Source organism: Perna viridis, chromosome 15, assembly GCF_037379345.1.
Source record: "Perna viridis isolate PV_CMFRI_1.1 ecotype Kerala chromosome 15, ASM3737934v1, whole genome shotgun sequence".
NCBI classification, from domain to species: Eukaryota; Metazoa; Mollusca; class Bivalvia; order Mytilida; family Mytilidae; genus Perna; species Perna viridis.
Genome location: NC_142459.1, coordinates 16,485,679 through 16,502,918, shown reverse-complemented (window position 1 = coordinate 16,502,918; position 17,240 = coordinate 16,485,679). Strand labels below are relative to the sequence as shown.

Genomic DNA, 17,240 nt, shown 5'->3' with positions numbered 1-17,240 from the left:
CATTACGTGTTTGAGCTGTTGACATTAAATCTAAATTATTGTTTAAGAACGAAGTAACTATACATACATTTTGTTTTCACTATACTTTCAATTTGTCCTAACAAACTTCAATACATAATTTTTCACCTTCATCCATAAGCTGAAATATACCGCAGACTAATGCAATATAATCTTATTCGTAGCAGTTACTTTAGTTGAGAAAAACACCGGTCATGTAAACATTCGCCAGCATCATTAACAGAAAAACCTAAACGAATAAAATATTTTTTTACAGGAAAAGCATGGCCAAACAAAATGATGACGACCCAATATTTACACTAATGGCGTTATCAGTCTTACCCATACTTCTTTATGAACGCTTGACAATTTTGCTCAAAGATATTTCAGGCCATTCAAATGTAAAATACCGATTAAAACCGTGTATCAGGACGATTTCAACAGTAATGAAAGGTAGCACTAATAATTTAACTGAGCTGACAAAATAATAGGTGGTTTCTTTGTATTTTTACTTTTGATTTGATAAGGAAAACAAAAGTAAAAAATTGTACTACTCATGACATTTGGTTTGTTTAAGCTTACACATACTTGTGATTCTAAACATATCAAGACCATATCTGATTATAAATGGAAATACTGATGTATGGAGACTTTTTAGTTAAATCTATTTCTAGTTGAAATTTAAGTATGTGCCAATGATTGTCTTGCAAATGAAATATATTGCCCAAAAAGTATGAAATATAGCTGAATAGCTGAATAGCTGAATTTCCATGGAAAAATACTCAATGTAAGCTGTGTAAGACTGATCCTTATACATGGAATAGGATATTCTAAGAAGGATTATAATTAAATTAGGCAAAGTATAACAGATTTTCTGTCAAACAAGTTAAGCCCCTTCATCATCAAATCAACCCAAAATGATACATCTACCTTTACTTACAATTTATAAGAGAGTATGAATTTTATTGCAATTTCATTTCTAAGTGACTAAAAGGTTCCAGCCTTAGCACAAAAGCTACTGAAGCGACAAAACAAAACACATAATATAGTCTCCATTTATTTTTATTGATATACATGAACTAAAACAATATACACTTCATTTCCATTTAGCATTGAGATAATTTATGATAATTGTATTTATGAGCGATTTTTTGTAAAAATGAACAAGAAATTTGTGCTATTCACTTCAATGTAAAGGAAAGTGGAGAAATTAAGAGAATATACATTTCGGTTAAAGATGCAACTTTGCTTTTGGTACATTTTTGTCTGATATAACACTGAACTCGAATATAATATATAATACATTTAGTCAGTACTTTCTTACCAGATGGTGCTTCGACAAAACATGCAAAAATTTGCTGTAATAAAGAGAGGTCATTTTGTTCAAACGAACGAGATAAATATACAAAAAATATACATACTGCACCTTTGAGGACCTGTATGCCCTCAATTACCTTTTTAATTACCTGTTATCCTGATTACTTAATGCTTACATTCTGAATATTATCGAAATAAATATTATTTTTACAAGTATGTATATATATTCACATATGTCCGAAATGGTTATACTGGGTAGCATAAATTCACAATTTCATTGATATTGTTATTATACATTATTATTATTGTACATTATAAAATCAAGGATATTTACTGCAAATAATTCACCATTCACTTTTATATTCACAATTGAACTTTAAATAAAGATAATACTAATTTTGCACATGATGTTCATTTATAACATTTATTTTTAATTGGTAAAACTTGATCGTCAAGCATATAATCACCCTAAGGGAAATGTGTAAGGCATAATAACGTAAATGAGTTGCTAAATTAATTGTTAAATAAACATATTTTGTATGACATTTTCAAACTTGCATAATTATACAATGATTTTTGGACGTACTTATGACATTGTGAAAGTATATATATAACAATTGAACAAAAATTATTTTAGGTTTAAAAAGTCTTAATTCTCAGTCAAGCTTATGAAAAATAATAAAATTGGATCTTTTGGTTTCATGTTAAGAGGCTCTACATTTAAATCCTATGATATAAGTGGCGCGGTATAAATTTTATCTTACTGACTTTTTTGTTCCAGTTAAATGTATATATCATATGTGTCAAGTGGTATAAAGTTTATTTTGAAACAACAATGGATGGCTCAGACAATGATATTTTAGTATATTATTTTAAAGTAGAATATTCGACTGCAAACAACGTTTTCTGTAAAATTGTAGTAACTTTTTACAATATATTGTGGACCCGTGCAGGTCCGGGTGTCAAAAAAATAGGCCTGCAGCAGCGCTAAGCTAGGTCGCTCTGCCCACAAAGCAACTGCGTTGTGTGCCCCAGGTGGTGGAATGGGATACCTCTGACGTGTTACATGCTGGGGTTGTCAGGCTATTATACGGAAAACCTAACCGCAAACCATAGTGGTGCACCGTGTTGGGAAAGATGCCACGTTCCTCGCATTTTAAAGAACCCTACTGTGGTATTCTCCCGGAGTAGGAACCATAGTGGCAATCAAAATTTGTCGACCCCATTGTCCTTGTGTCCCATCCCTTTTTCATTTCATCATCATTTCATGTTCATTTTATCATCCCCTTCATGTTCATCGCCTGAATATAGCTCGGGCGTTAAACCCCAACAAACAAACAAAACAATATATTTTGTTTTAAAAATCAGAAATTTTCTTAATTCCAGTTTGAGTAATATCTTTTTAATATAATATAGAATAGGTTTTTATTGACTGACCTTCTTTTAATGATAACGTTTTGGCATTACCAGATACCTTCCTGCACCATTCATTGTAATAGGAGCATATAAACGTCTTAATATTATTAAAACGTGGTTAAAACCGTAATGTCCAATAAATTGATAACAAAATATTGTTTAAAGATGCAATCACTAAAAAAAATATACTGAAAGGTCATCTTCTTCCTTAGCCTTTTAAACAAATCAATTTGTAAAACCGTTAATTAAAAACTTTTTCAAAGCATCAATCAGGTTTCCATTTAACTGTCAATATTTATTTTATCAAGTGTAGTAGTCGATAAAGGCATTTAAACCCTTTACACACACGACGCCCAAGACACGATCTAAGTAGCACTAAGGATCATGCAAAATGTGATTCATGGGTAAAAAGCATACATATTTTTGGTATTTTGTTTGAAATGTCATGGTAAACAGAAATTAACATGTGGTTTTTCATATAACCCGTGCTCATAGGAGATAAAAAATGTATAGACTGCATTGTAGAATTCAAAAGTAAGGGAGATAACTATGTAAATGACACTCAAATACAATAGAATCTATTGGATTTGCAATGTTGATTATCTCCTAAGAGCAGGCAGATTTGACTGAATAATAACATATTTCATAATATAGACCCATAAAACAACTTAATTACAAAAATAAAAATATGTAGCCTTTTTTAGGGTGTATCACATTGTTGAGATTTTGCATGATTCTTACAAGGACAGCTACTTAACACTTGATGTTATTTATCTACTTATTGAAGAAGATATCAAATATATGTCGACACACTAAAACCCGGAAGTGTGCAAAAAAAACTAACCATAGCTACACAACGTAAGTACTAATCGTAGTGAAATATCATCATCAAATAAATTTTATAACACTTTTTGCAAATATTGTATCAGTATTATGCAATTGTTGATTTACAATTTCATTTTTAAAAGACACTTTAAATATCATAGCCATAGCTACAAAGGTATGTAGTCTTTGGTTTTGCTTAACTTTCAAACGAAACATTTATTCATACTGGTTTTCTTCCAATTTATGAAGATAAAAACTTTGGAAAAAAATATAACGAATCTTATTGTTAAGATGAAATGAATAACATAATTTACGGATTTACTTTAGCATACCATAATTCACATATTTTTAACCATGTTATACGATTATGCAGATGATCAAAATATTTGAAAATCCTTTGACACTAGGTTGTTATTAAAACGGCATAAATGTGTTCAGATAAAAGAAAAAACAAGAATATCACAAACTGTTTTCCGATTTTAGTGGATGTCATTGGTATGAGAAGGAAATTTTGACCGCTATTGAACTTGTTGTTCTTATTTGTACTGTGCAACAACTTGTAAGTCATATTCCTCGAAGAAGATCCACCTATATAGGTGTTATTATGATTGTATGCTTCGCCTATGGACAACAGAGCTATTTGTTTTCAAACACTACGTTGTTGATAGAGCACAACTTGAGTGTTTTATCGTTTAGGTCTCGAATAGCGGAAATATAAGATATTTCCTAAAATGCAGCACTGAAACAAATAAAATCAAGCAATCAATTCCGAATTACTTACAACAAAATGATTTTGAGCGTTACATGTTGAAGACCACTTATATATATAGGATGTCGGTCCGTCGCTGATACACTGACAAAGACTGATTATATTACAATTTCTTCAACACATGCATGTATATATTTTCTTAGTCCAAACCATGTCTTTTTGGCTTATATGCCTGTGAAAAAACATTGTTGACTTTATTTTACTGAAGGTGTAATTTCATATTTTCCTACCTTTGTACCGAGTGTACATTGCAACAAATATAAATTGCATCAAAGCTTGTTATGTGTTTTCGATAGCGACATTATAAAAATGTAGCTATGTTTGCGTTTGTGTTCTGTTTGCTTTGGTCAGTATTATGATGTATTGTACTGGCAATTTGTTAACCATTTCGTGATAATTTACTCGTTATATCAATATTTTTTGTCATCATATTTAAGTACTTGAAATACAGGTCAACTCAGGCAATAAGTGATCAGACTCATATTATAACACTCTTTCAGAAATTGACGAAAGGGGGAGCTCACAAGTAAACCATTAAATAGAATAAATCTTGCAACCTCTGTGTATGGCGTTTCCATGTTACAATCGATACGTAAGGCTAGAAAGAGGCTGCAATGATTTCAAACCCGTGCTACACTTCTTATGATATAAGTTATTTCAATAATATTATAATGCCGCAAGGATATGTTTCTTTTATTTCAGCATATATAAAGGCATGTTGGTATTCATATCAGTTTTGACATTGTTATATTATCCAGTATTATCAACAGACAATGGTAAGTTCCTGTTCACGATAAGTGAAGGAAAATGAACAAAACAATCATTCAACAAAACATCTTTAGCATTGCAATGATGTAAATAGATAATTCGTTTTTGATTGAAACGACTATTTGTAATGCAAAAACAATTGAAGATGATTTCTGCCAAAAGATATATGCTTTTAGTTGTAATTAAAATGTGGATAAATAAAGATTATCCTACAGTCTCGAGAAAATTACAAGATTTCCCCATTCCAGATAGTTAAATTTTAGATTTCAACCCATGACCTTCTGCGAGTGTGTTAAATCTAAAATTTAACGATTGAGAGTGGATAGATTTTGTAATTCCCGAGAGCATGGAGAAAGATTTGTTTCTCCCATGAAATCTGTAAAAAAAACTCGGAAATGTAAAAATGCGAGATAACTCTCGCAGAAATTTAATCACCGCCGGTGCTAAACATTTAATATGAAAGTAGACATAATAATCAATAATTTAACGCAATTCATCTAAATAATTCCCCTGAGGCCAGCAGATAAGGTCAAGGATCACTAAATCACATTTGTAGTAATAAAAAATACAATGTTCATCCGAAAGGTGTTCCAAATGAGTTCAAAAATGGAAGTCGTTGCATTAATATATGTATATTACAATAAACATTGAATCAATGTTTTCTCCAGCTTTAAACGGTATGATTAGTTGCAATATTCTGTTTGTCAGAAACTAAATGTTCGTTATTGCATGTTACTTTAAATGTACATAAACCGAAGTTTAAAATAGTTTTTTTTTCATGTTTTTATTGTCACATTAGTAACAGAAGCTTCTATTGATTCTTGGAGCAATATTACAGCATCGTGGACTGAATGGGGTAACTTCTCATCATGTTCAGTCACATGTGGAATAGGCGAAATGGTACGAAACAGAACATGTGATATTTCCCTTCCATCAAATGTCACGAATATTTGTAATGGAACGGAAACGGATTCAAAAATATGCACAAACAGTCCTTGTCAGCCGATAAATGGAAACTGGAGTATTTGGTCAAGTTTTAATGAGTGTTCAAAAAGTTGTGGTGGAGGAATACAGACAAGACAGAGGCAATGCGATAACCCTGCTCCACAATATGGAGGGTTAGATTGTGACGGCGATGTCATTGAAGCGCAGTTATGCAACAGCCACGATTGTCCAGGTAACATATAATGTAATATTCAGGTTTAAACAAAGACATAATGACAACTAACTAAAACAGGGAATTCACAATCCCGAGATAAAGACTAGGTCATGAGAATTAAAGGGTCTTAAATAACACAAATGATCAAAAGAAAACTACACAGAAAAGTTTATCTAACAAAGAGTAAACCAGACACGACTTAAACATTTTGGTATGGTCCAGGTGCACCGGTTTGGTAATAGTAAACACAAAAGGGAAACTACGACATATTTTTATTATGATAAAATTGGTTACACTTTTACGTTCATCGAGTATATAATATATACATAATGGGGCTGTGAAACAGTGACGACATCAGTCTCTTTGTTTTCAGATGAAGAAATGGACTTTTGCATTTTCTAAAAGGTATTTAATTAAGCTGCTAAAAGTAAATAGTCACGGTATTCATCTTTGAAAAAGCAGTAAATGTTTTTATATTTGTTGTTTCTTATTGTTTTTATTGAACTGGTTTTAGTTAACACCAACCATGCTTAGTTTAAACAAAGGTTTTTTTTACTTAATTCATTCAATGTGTCATCTTCCTGTTTTTAGGTTGGACGAACAAGGGAAAGGATTTTATTTTTGGTTTTATGAGGAACTATGAATCAACAAAAACAATATTAACTCTATTTATAACAACAGAGTCAGAAAAAGATGTCAATGTTTACATATCAGCGCCTTTATACAATCCATCATTTTCAAAAACAAAGATAGTCCACAAAAGACAGATAATCAAGGTTCAGATGGATAGCTCTTTAATGGGATCAGTTGGCTATATAGAGAACAAAGGTATCCATATAACATCAGATGAAGATGTTGTTGTATATGCTATAAGTAAACAATATGCATCCACGGATGCGTTCGTTGTTTTACCGACTGCTGCGCTAGGACAGGAGTATTATGTCGTAGCTTGGTCAGAAAGATCAACATTTATGATTGTCGGAACAGAGGACAATACCGAAGTTAGCATAAAACTTGGACAAAATAGCCAATTCATTTCAGTAGCTGGGTACAACGTAGGTCCAGGCGTATCAGTTACATTAAAATTAAACAAATTTCAAACCTTGTTTGTTGCATCATTATCTGGGGACTTCACTGGAACTCATGTTTATGGAAGTAAACCTATTGCGGTACTCGGAGGAAGTATTTGTGCTAGGATAAATGCAGGTGCTTGTGATCATCTAGTTCAACAATTGTTACCAATCGAAAAATGGGGCAAAGATTTTGTAACTGTCGGAATGCCGGGATGTAGGTCTAGTGATACATTTAGAATCGTAGCAAGCCTTGATATGACAACAGTGAATATATCAGGAATGCCATCACACAAATTGATTAATTCTGGCGATTATTACCAATTTTCATTAAGTGATTCCACAGCAAAAACAATATCAGCTGACAAACCTATAGCATTAGCTCTTTATGCTAATGGTGGATGTGGCTCTGGAGGTCTTGGTGACCCAGCAATGGTCCTTATTCCCGCTATACAACAATTTTCATCAGACTACACCTTTTCAACAATATCTCTGGCAGGAAATGACTTTCACAACTCTCTTGCACTTGTTATTGCTGAGAGCTACATTAATGGACTTCAGTTTGATGGGGGTAACCTACCTCAAGCTACATGGAAAGCAGTGGAAGGGCGACCGGATATCAAATACACAGAATTCAGAATCGCAAGTGGCGCACATTCAGTGTCTCATAATGATTCAAAGGTGACCTTTCTTGCGCTTTCAACTGGAGTCCAGGAATATAATTCATATGGGTATCCTGCTGGGTTTAATTTCCGGCAAAGTGTTACTGTGAGTTTAATTATTGTTTTTAAAATTGGATACTTGACATCACAATTTACATTAATTCCACTTCAAGATTATATTTCTTGATGACATAAACACAGTATAATGACGAAATTAACGTTTTTATAACATTAGGAAGTTTACACTTTTTACACATTTTATATAAATGTAGCGATTTAAAATACTAAGTAGTTCATTGTATTTTGTTGTTTTAACAAATTACAAATACAATATTTGTAATATGTTTCCGTTTTTTATCGATGTTAATTGTGTATGCATAGGTTTGAGTCAATTGAATTATGATAAGTTAACGTACATTACGAGAAGACTGTTTTGTTTGTATAGTAGAAATTAGAACGGGTTGAATCCACTAGAATTATAAATACCAAAAACATTCACGCGTCCATGACCAAATAGGGAGTGAGACGACATACTCCATTTGACATGCTGTCGAAAGACCAATCGTCTGAATAACAACCGTGCTGACGGTCGCCTACGTGTAAAGTATGATTATTCACCTAATATAGTATGGTTTATACTATATTTTATTTTGAAAATACAAATGCTTTCAAATCACAATTGACTAATCATATTCTATGGAACCACACAATTAAATTTATCAGAACTTATGATATTAGTTCAAGTAGATGAGAACAATTTAATTTAATATGTTATCATGGCGTACTTCAATGACCTTAACCTGGGTAATCACTTCATGTGGACAGAATTACCATTTTCTCATATAGTAAAATTGTCAACCTGTTAAAAAAGCATTAAAAGACTTTTAATTGAGAAATATATGCAAAACATTTCACTAATACGCACATGTATAACGAGTCTTGATCTTCAGAACGTCAATATAAGCATTGAACGTAATATCAAACATTTTTCATTATTTCCCTTTGAATAGCAGCATCAAATGGATTATCAAGAATTGTAAATTATATTTTGTGTTGTAGAACTGCAGCAACGACAAAACAACTGACAGTAATTCCACGAGGGGTACTGAATGTAGCCTTGGATTAGGTAATAAATTTGTGTTGTTTTTATACAACTTAATCTAATTTGTATCTATTTTTTTATTAGAAAATACATTTTCAATGTTTGCTTTTACAGGCAATGAAATACCAATACTCAGTTCTATTATATAAAGTTTCAAAGAGCAAGAGAAAATGAGTTTTTTAGGTTGGTATCATTTGAAAGCAAAAAAATATATACAATTTGGCGTTCAACAAATTATACTGTGTGTGTGTGCCTCAATCAGGTAGTTCATTAGTCAACTTAAACAATTTTTGTTCAAATGGATCAAATGATACGAAATCATTATTTCGATATTTTTACGTGGGCAATCCAGGCACTTTAGAGCATCCAACTTTAGACAGATATATTGTTATAAATTGTTCATTCATTATTGGTTCGACATTTATTTTTAAGTAATATTTTAATACTGTTTTTGTTTGTAATTGAACTAACCTTTCGTTTTGCAATGGCTTTTTGATCTTGCTTTTATCTTCGCAGATCCTTGCAAAAACCAACCATGCTTGAATAATGGAACTTGTAAACCAAGAGGATGGACAAACTACGAATGCATCTGTCCTTCAACATATTTTGGTCCAGTTTGTGAAATAGGTAATGACATATATAACAAACGAATACAGCTCTTGAATGGTATAAACATCCCACTTACACTTTATATCATCCCCATTCCTCATTGTCCCATCCTCATCACACGTTCAGTCTGCAGACCATTTATTCCAGTACAAACATTCTGACTATTTTAAAATAATCAAGCCATGTTCCATCACTTTAAACGATATACCTGACTACAACGATAACGAACCACGTTGTACCATATCAAAATACGGCATTAAAAATTGCAAAACATGAAACATTCTTATAACCGACCCTTACTTGTCCAGTTCCCTTACAAACAAAACCTTCCATGATGATTTAAATTACAAATCAACAAACTTAATATATGGATTAGACTGCAACTTATGTGGTTTAATATATGTCGGAGAAAAACAAGAACGATTAAATAAAAGAATGTGCGGTCATCGTTCGGGAATTAACACCACCAAATTCCCGACAGTTTATCAGCACTTTAATCAACAAGATCATTCAATACTCTCCATGAAAGTTCGTATTTTAAATTTACCATCCTACGAACAGTCCCTATCTAAGTAAAAACTATCGTAGGGAAAGAGAGGAGTACTGGATACGCAGACTAGGTACTGCAATACCTTACGGATGCAATGACAACATCAAAAGTATAGGAAACCTTTCAAGCCAATATAACAATAGCATGAATGTGATGAATTTATTTAACAAAAATCCAAGACGGGAAAGGAGTCATGGCCATCGCCACTATACGTCACCTAAGTTACATGACGTCTCCATAGATTGTCTCCTTCCTTTTATACAAAAACCTCTTGGACTTCATCACATTAGAACCAAACTTTATTCTAAACCTCTCACTCTACTACACTCCCTTTACAAAACAAGTCTTGACACTCCTGTTTCTGACCCCACCTCATCATTATACAGACTTGTTGCCATCATTTTGGATATTGGTTTCCACAGACTCTTTAAACCAGTTTGTGTGAAAAGTCAAGATGAAGAAAAACGATCATTTCTTCCACTACCATTTGTCAACAATTGTATAGATGCAATTAATTTGGCTAACATTCTCCATCACAAAAACGTTACCAACAAAATCCCCCCATATTTCAAAGACAAATCCATACCAATCATTTCATATTCCTATACTTCACCCATTGCATCCAAAATTTTCAATTATAAAAGGCTATTGCAGAACCTCGAGATTGAGGACTTCAAGGCTAAACCACCTGACTATTCTTGCAAAACCTCTCCATTCAAGTATGGTTCTTCTGGTCACGCCTTTACGGGATATTTAACCATTATCGAAAACGCATCTCTACGTAATATCCTTTCTAAAGGTCCCAAGTACCGTGAACCACGCTTCATAAATTGGAATTATAACTTTAAAGTTCTTATGGATGCAAGGACTATGCAAAAAAATGGATAGAACGAGAACAAGAAGACATTGATTCTCTGTCAGAGTGGTTAAAGGCCGTGAATGAAAGTTTTAAGTAGGTCAATGAGTGCCAAGGCTACATCAGTTTTCAAAGACCCCGATGTAACAAAAACATTGTCTACTATACATGACAAATATGTTGTCGTACCAGCAGACAAAGCCCAAAACAACATTGTTTTGTCTGCAAAACGTTTTATATCCAATGTTTATTATCAGAGGTAGACGTAGAATATAATAGCAGTGATACGACCTATACTGCTACCACTCTCTCCAAAGAAGAGATTGTGGAAAAAACATAAATCTGTGCTATCCTCTTTTGGTCTCTCTACCAAGGACGATGATTGTGATTTACCGTCTATGTACTGGATTCCTAAATTTCACAAAAATCCATACAAACAACGTTTCATAGCTGGATCTGCAAAATGTACCACCAAACTTCTATTAAAACTTTTAACTTCTATACTCACAACTGTCAAAGAGGGTCTTCAGTCCTACCATTTGTTACTCCCGTAGTGGTATTAATTCAATGTGGATCCTGAAAAATTCGAAAGATCTTTTGGAGACAATCAGTCCAAGACCATTATCTGAATATAAAAGCATTAAAACCTATGATTGTTCATCACAGTACACTTCTATTCCCCATTCTCAGTTAAAATCCCGACCTAAAAACATTATACATCTTGTTTTTTTTCCAAAAAAGAAAAAACACCTAGATACAAATATATAGTTCTTGGTAGAGATTCCTCATACTTGGTAAGAAACAATTCCAAATCATCTTTCAAATATACAGAGGAAAATGTTTACAAAATGCTGGAATTTTTAATCGACAACATATTTGTCCAGTGTGGTGGGCGTGTTTTTCAACAAACGGTCGGCGTTCCAATGGGAACAAATTGTTCTCCTTTACTTGCTGACTTATTTCTTCACTCTTATGAGGCTGACTTTATAGCTGATTTGATCAGAAAGAAATAATATCATTTGGCTTGATCCTTCAATCTCAGTTTCCGCTATATAGATGACGTATTATCTTTAAACAATCCTAATTTCGGGGATTTGATACATCGCATCTACCCAAAATAACTTGAGATAAAGGATACTACAGACACTGTGAAGTCAGCCTCATATCTTGACCTTCAATTAGAAATCGATGGTAAGGGAAAACTATTGACCAAACGTGATGACTTTCCTTTCATCTGTGGCAACATCCCTTCGGCTCCTGCGTATGGAGTGTTCATATCACAACTCATACGTTTTGCCAGAGCTTGCCGAAACTACGCAGACTTTTTGTATCGCGCTAGAACTCTAACAAATATGCTTCTGGAACAGGGTTATGTTGTTACAAGATTGAAGTCATCACTACGGAAGTTTTATGGTCGTCATCATGAACTCGTGGATCGTTATGGTGTATCCATCAGCACCATGAAAACTGATTTATTCAACGGGTCATTGTTCACCTTTCCTCGTTTGTCTACCCCGGACTTGACTTTTTATGAGCAACTCGGCGGGTGTTTCTAGAAAAGCAGAGGACGCTTACCCTGTGTTCTTTATGTTCTTTGTTGTGTATGTCCGTTTTCCATGTCTGGTCTTTGTCCCTGGATTACATTATTTTGATTACCGCTATAACCTTGGTTCCCTTGATAACTCTTCCCCATAGAAAATCCCAATCTCCCCCATTGAATCCCCATTGCATTTTTTATGGAATATTTACATTATCAAATTAAATTTTATATGAAAATATATAAATATTTCAGTATATGAAATTCACATTACTCGATAAAATAATACCGATAAAGAAGGCTCGTTTTAATCTTAACATTAACTTATTTGTAAAAGACAAATATGTACGGAAAACAAAACCATTCTCATGCACAGTTAAAATATTTTGTGAATAAACTAATAGAGAAAATAAACTGTTGCTAAAAATATTCTGCAAGCGTTATGTGAACATACATGTGCATGTATCGCTAAGTGCTTGTTTTTGACCACCGCACAAAGCGTATTGCATCGTCGTGTGGAAATTTGATTGAAGTCCGTAATGAGTTTTGCTTTCTATTTAATTACCAACAAAACTTGAAAGGTGGAGTTAATCTAGGTTTTAGATTGAAACCATTGTGTACAAAGTATTACTCCACATACATACATATTTAGTTCATGTATGATAAAATATATCATCGTTCTCCTGTCAAAACATTTTTGGCAAAAATAGTGAACAATATTTTTATTTATCTGCTTTTTTAAATATATATTGTTTTTAATCTTTAAATGTTAAACATTGTCACACATGATTGAAATAAAATTATTCGCAAATTATGTACATCTGTGCACTGAATGCCTCCAATTTTGTTTTTATTCATGTCATTCACTTTTTTCAAGCCTTAATACAGCAATTTAATGAAAAAGCGTATTTTTGTATCCCCCATTCAGATGAGTGAAGTGAAAACACAAGCATACAATTCTTATTTCTACCCCTGACTTGACTTTTTATGAGCAAGTCGATGGGTGTTTCTAGAAAAGCAGGGACGCTTACCCTACCGGTGCATCTGGTCCATGCTCCCAGTTTTTAGTGGAGTCCGAGTTGCTCATTTACTTTTGTTACTTTGTATGTATGATTTTAGTTACTTTTTTGTTCTTATTTGTGTATGTCTGTTTTCCATGTCTGGTCTTTGTCCCTGGATTACATTCTTTTGATTACCGCTATAACCTTAATTCCCTTGATTACTCTTTCTCAAATATTTTTTTTTTATTTCAGATTTATGTCAACCGTTTCCTACCGATGTTGTGTTTCTTATTGATAACTCCAGAAGTATGGGTGAAAAGTACTTTGACCTTGAAAAACAATTCATATTGAATGTCACCGATGACTGGACGATTGATTCTGACCACTTTCAAGTATCTATAGTTTCATTTGCTAAATTTGCTAAACTGGAAATAAATTTTAACACTGTTAACAATATCACAGATTTCAGAGAAAAGGTTTCAAACTTGAAATATGATGGTGATATTTCAAATTTACATTATGGATTGTCAACCGCAAAAAATATCCTTGACAGTCGAAACAGAAGGATCTCTTTTACAATGGTTAAAAAGTATCTTGTCGTCCTGTCAGATGGTCTTACCACTCCGCCTATCCATATCCAGCCTGTGAATTCGTCAACTATAGAAACACGAGTATTTGCTCTTGGTGAAGATGTTTCCCACCATTTTCTAGGGAAAATAACCGGTAATATGAACGATGTACTTCCGTTTGATGCTGATAAATTCAAGATGCAGTTAACGTATGAATTAATCCATCCAATGTGCTCAGGTAAGAGTTTATATATATTTGATATTCATTGCATTAGGTTTACTTCTTTAGTTGTCATTTTCTTTGTATACAGGCAAATATTCATGTTGATCGAGCTTCACGTGAAATTCATGTAAAATTCACATGAAATCAATGTGAATTTCACGTGAAATTTACTCAAAATATATTTCATGTAAACATTCAAGTTAATTTCACGTGAATGTTTAATTAAACCGAATTTCATGTGAACTCTGGCACTTAGTTGAAATAATGTTGTATTCATTCACGAAAGTAGCATACAATTTGATCGTGCAAGCAAGGTATTTTACCAAATGAAAACTTCGTTTGGGGATAGAAAGCATCGGTTTGTTCGTTTGTCTACTCCAATACCGTGTACGTACAACTGGTCGTGATCTGATCAAAGGATATCGATGATATTTAGTATAAATTTGGCATCGAATGTAAATGTACACATGTAGGAATACAAATATTGTCGACAGAAATTGAAACCTACATGTATAAATCTTTTTCAAAAAGGCACTACAGGTTATGGTGAAATTATTTTTATTCGTAGGTTTTGCATTATATATCAATTTATGGAAGGTATTTTTTGTTGCTTGACTTTAAAGTGGCTATATACTATGTAACGGGTTAACAATTAACTCCACTTGAAGCGGTTGTCCTTATTATTAATATTTATAAGGTAGTGTATTGATTTATATAATGCATGTATTCAAACAAACATAAATTATTAAAAAAAATATATTGGAAATTACTATTTTCTGAGGGTAAAAATAAGCAAAATAAAAAAATAAAAACATAATATTTGTTTTTAATGAAATGCAACAGGTAGAGATGGGGGTGCAAATATATCAAAAATCTTTGGGCAAATTTATTTACACCAGGTCTTATCACATGTAGTTAAAAATGCTTTGTTTATACATGAGAGGTCCGTGCAATTTCAACCCAATTTATAATGGTAGTCTATTAAACAGTTGGATAGCAACTGAAACTAGTTACAACAAATTATGATGTAGAATTAATGGACTAATTGACAATTCGCACAATATCAATAAACACCGTTTTATCATTAGGTTGTGCACAAAGTGAGGAAACTGATATTTTGGTTGCCATCGATACCTCCAGAGATATGGATCGTAATGATTTGATTGAAGTGAGGAATTCAATCATAAATCAAATGTTTAAAAAACTTGGAACTGATAGAAAAGACATCAGGTTCTCCATGGTGACATTCGACGACAGTCTTAAAACTGTTTTCGTCAACAGAACGTATACAAACGAGACACAAGATCTGACAACGAGACAAACAGCATACTTTACGAGATCGCCATCGGAAATCGGAAATTTCACAAACATTGTATCATCTCTAGTCGACATGGTTTCAGATAGAAGAAAAGGGGGTCGCGATTCTGCAAAGAAAATCATTCTTATCATATCTCAATTTCATTTTAAAACTGATAAAGCTAGCGTAAAGAAAATTGTCAACGATACTGAAATTTACACCATCGGAATGAATTTTGACGAAGAAACATTTGAATCAATGCTTAGTCTATCACCTTCTCCATATCATGTTGGAACAATAGGATCATTCTTCGCTAATCAGGTCGGTACATTTCTTGACGCCTTTATTAGTCAGTTGTCGTATGTAAAATGTGAACCAAACTAAATGTCATATGCTATTGCTCAGCATCCGTCCATTTTGTTTTTATTTTTTTTTTTTATTAAATCTTGCGTGTGTGTCTATTTCATTTATCTAGTCGTTATTCTTTGATGAAATCTTTTTTTCTTTTTATTACCTTCGAATCCTAAAGTCTTTGATTTCCTTATATTCCTTTATAAAAATCATCAGTTCTTCTAGTATTTCCTGTTGTCGTATGTTAGTCATTTTTATATATAAAAGCTTGAAACAAATGGAGTCATGATGAACCTTACTAATCGTTTATAAATATAAAACCTTTAACTAATGGATTCATATATTTACTGTTCTGGTACATGTATTTACCATTTATTGGTGCAGTAAAAAGATGTATCCAGTTGTTTTAGTGTAATACTTTAATGCGTCCGTGAATAATTAGTTGTGGTAAATTTTGAATTAAAGACTGACAACTTAAATGCTAAAAAAAATGAGTTGTCAGATTTTAAACGTTGAAAAAATATAGTTTTTGAAAGATATGCGTTTCATTTCCTTATGTAGTAATATAATAAGGAATTGGTATCTGGTACAAAAATGAGATCTTATACCGTTCAAGAGCTGAAGTAACTGTAGGAAAAGATAATAACAAATTACCGAACTGATAGGCAAATTTTAAGGCAATATTCAACCGAAAAAAGACCGATAAGCCAAATTGCTATTTAAAGGGACAAACGGGCAAAAGTCGGAAACAGACGTAAACGTGTTAAACTAGGTTTTGTTGCGTGTCACACCACTTGCTTTTGTTACTATTAATTATTTCCGGAATATTGCAATATTAACACGCAAAAAATTGCCACAAAAGTAGTAAAATCATTAGTTAACACAGTTCAGAAAATATAATGATGGTATTTGAAAAAAATCAATGAAGAAAAATGAAGAAAACCGTATAACTCTACCTACAGAAGGTAAGAATTCAACTTATGTTTACTCATTTGAATACATAACAACTCGGACAATTCTATGAACGATGAATACATTTTGGTCGATAATTTGTTTTTAACAATATACGAAATTAATGTTCCTTCTTGTAAAATTTTCACAATTGTTTTTGTTTTTTTTTATGTTGAAAAATGAAAAAAAAATTTTCTTCAAATATTGAAAA

The 17,240-nt window shown here is 32.6% G+C and overlaps 1 protein-coding gene across 4 annotated transcripts in view; it reads left to right on the top strand.

Moving 5' to 3' along the window:
- The first annotated feature begins 3,523 nt into the window (after positions 1–3,523).
- The window catches only part of LOC148597171 (uncharacterized), a 27,131-nt gene continuing 13,414 nt past the window's right edge, over positions 3,524–17,240 (top strand). Inside the window, exons 1-8 of one of the 4 annotated variants that reach the window (XM_088563081.1) lie at positions 3,524–3,588; positions 5,027–5,100; positions 5,892–6,269; positions 6,843–8,089; positions 9,043–9,109; positions 9,602–9,712; positions 13,891–14,445; positions 15,519–16,048. In XM_088563081.1, the coding sequence (XP_088419207.1) occupies positions 5,040–5,100; positions 5,892–6,269; positions 6,843–8,089; positions 9,043–9,109; positions 9,602–9,712; positions 13,891–14,445; positions 15,519–16,048 (2,949 nt within the window). In that variant the 5' untranslated portion in view covers positions 3,524–3,588; positions 5,027–5,039. Of the gene's footprint in view, positions 3,589–5,026; positions 5,101–5,891; positions 6,270–6,842; positions 8,090–9,042; positions 9,110–9,601; positions 9,713–13,890; positions 14,446–15,518; positions 16,198–17,240 lie in introns of those variants that run through there. The other 3 variants (XM_088563082.1, XM_088563080.1, XM_088563083.1) reach the window with 3 other exon arrangements.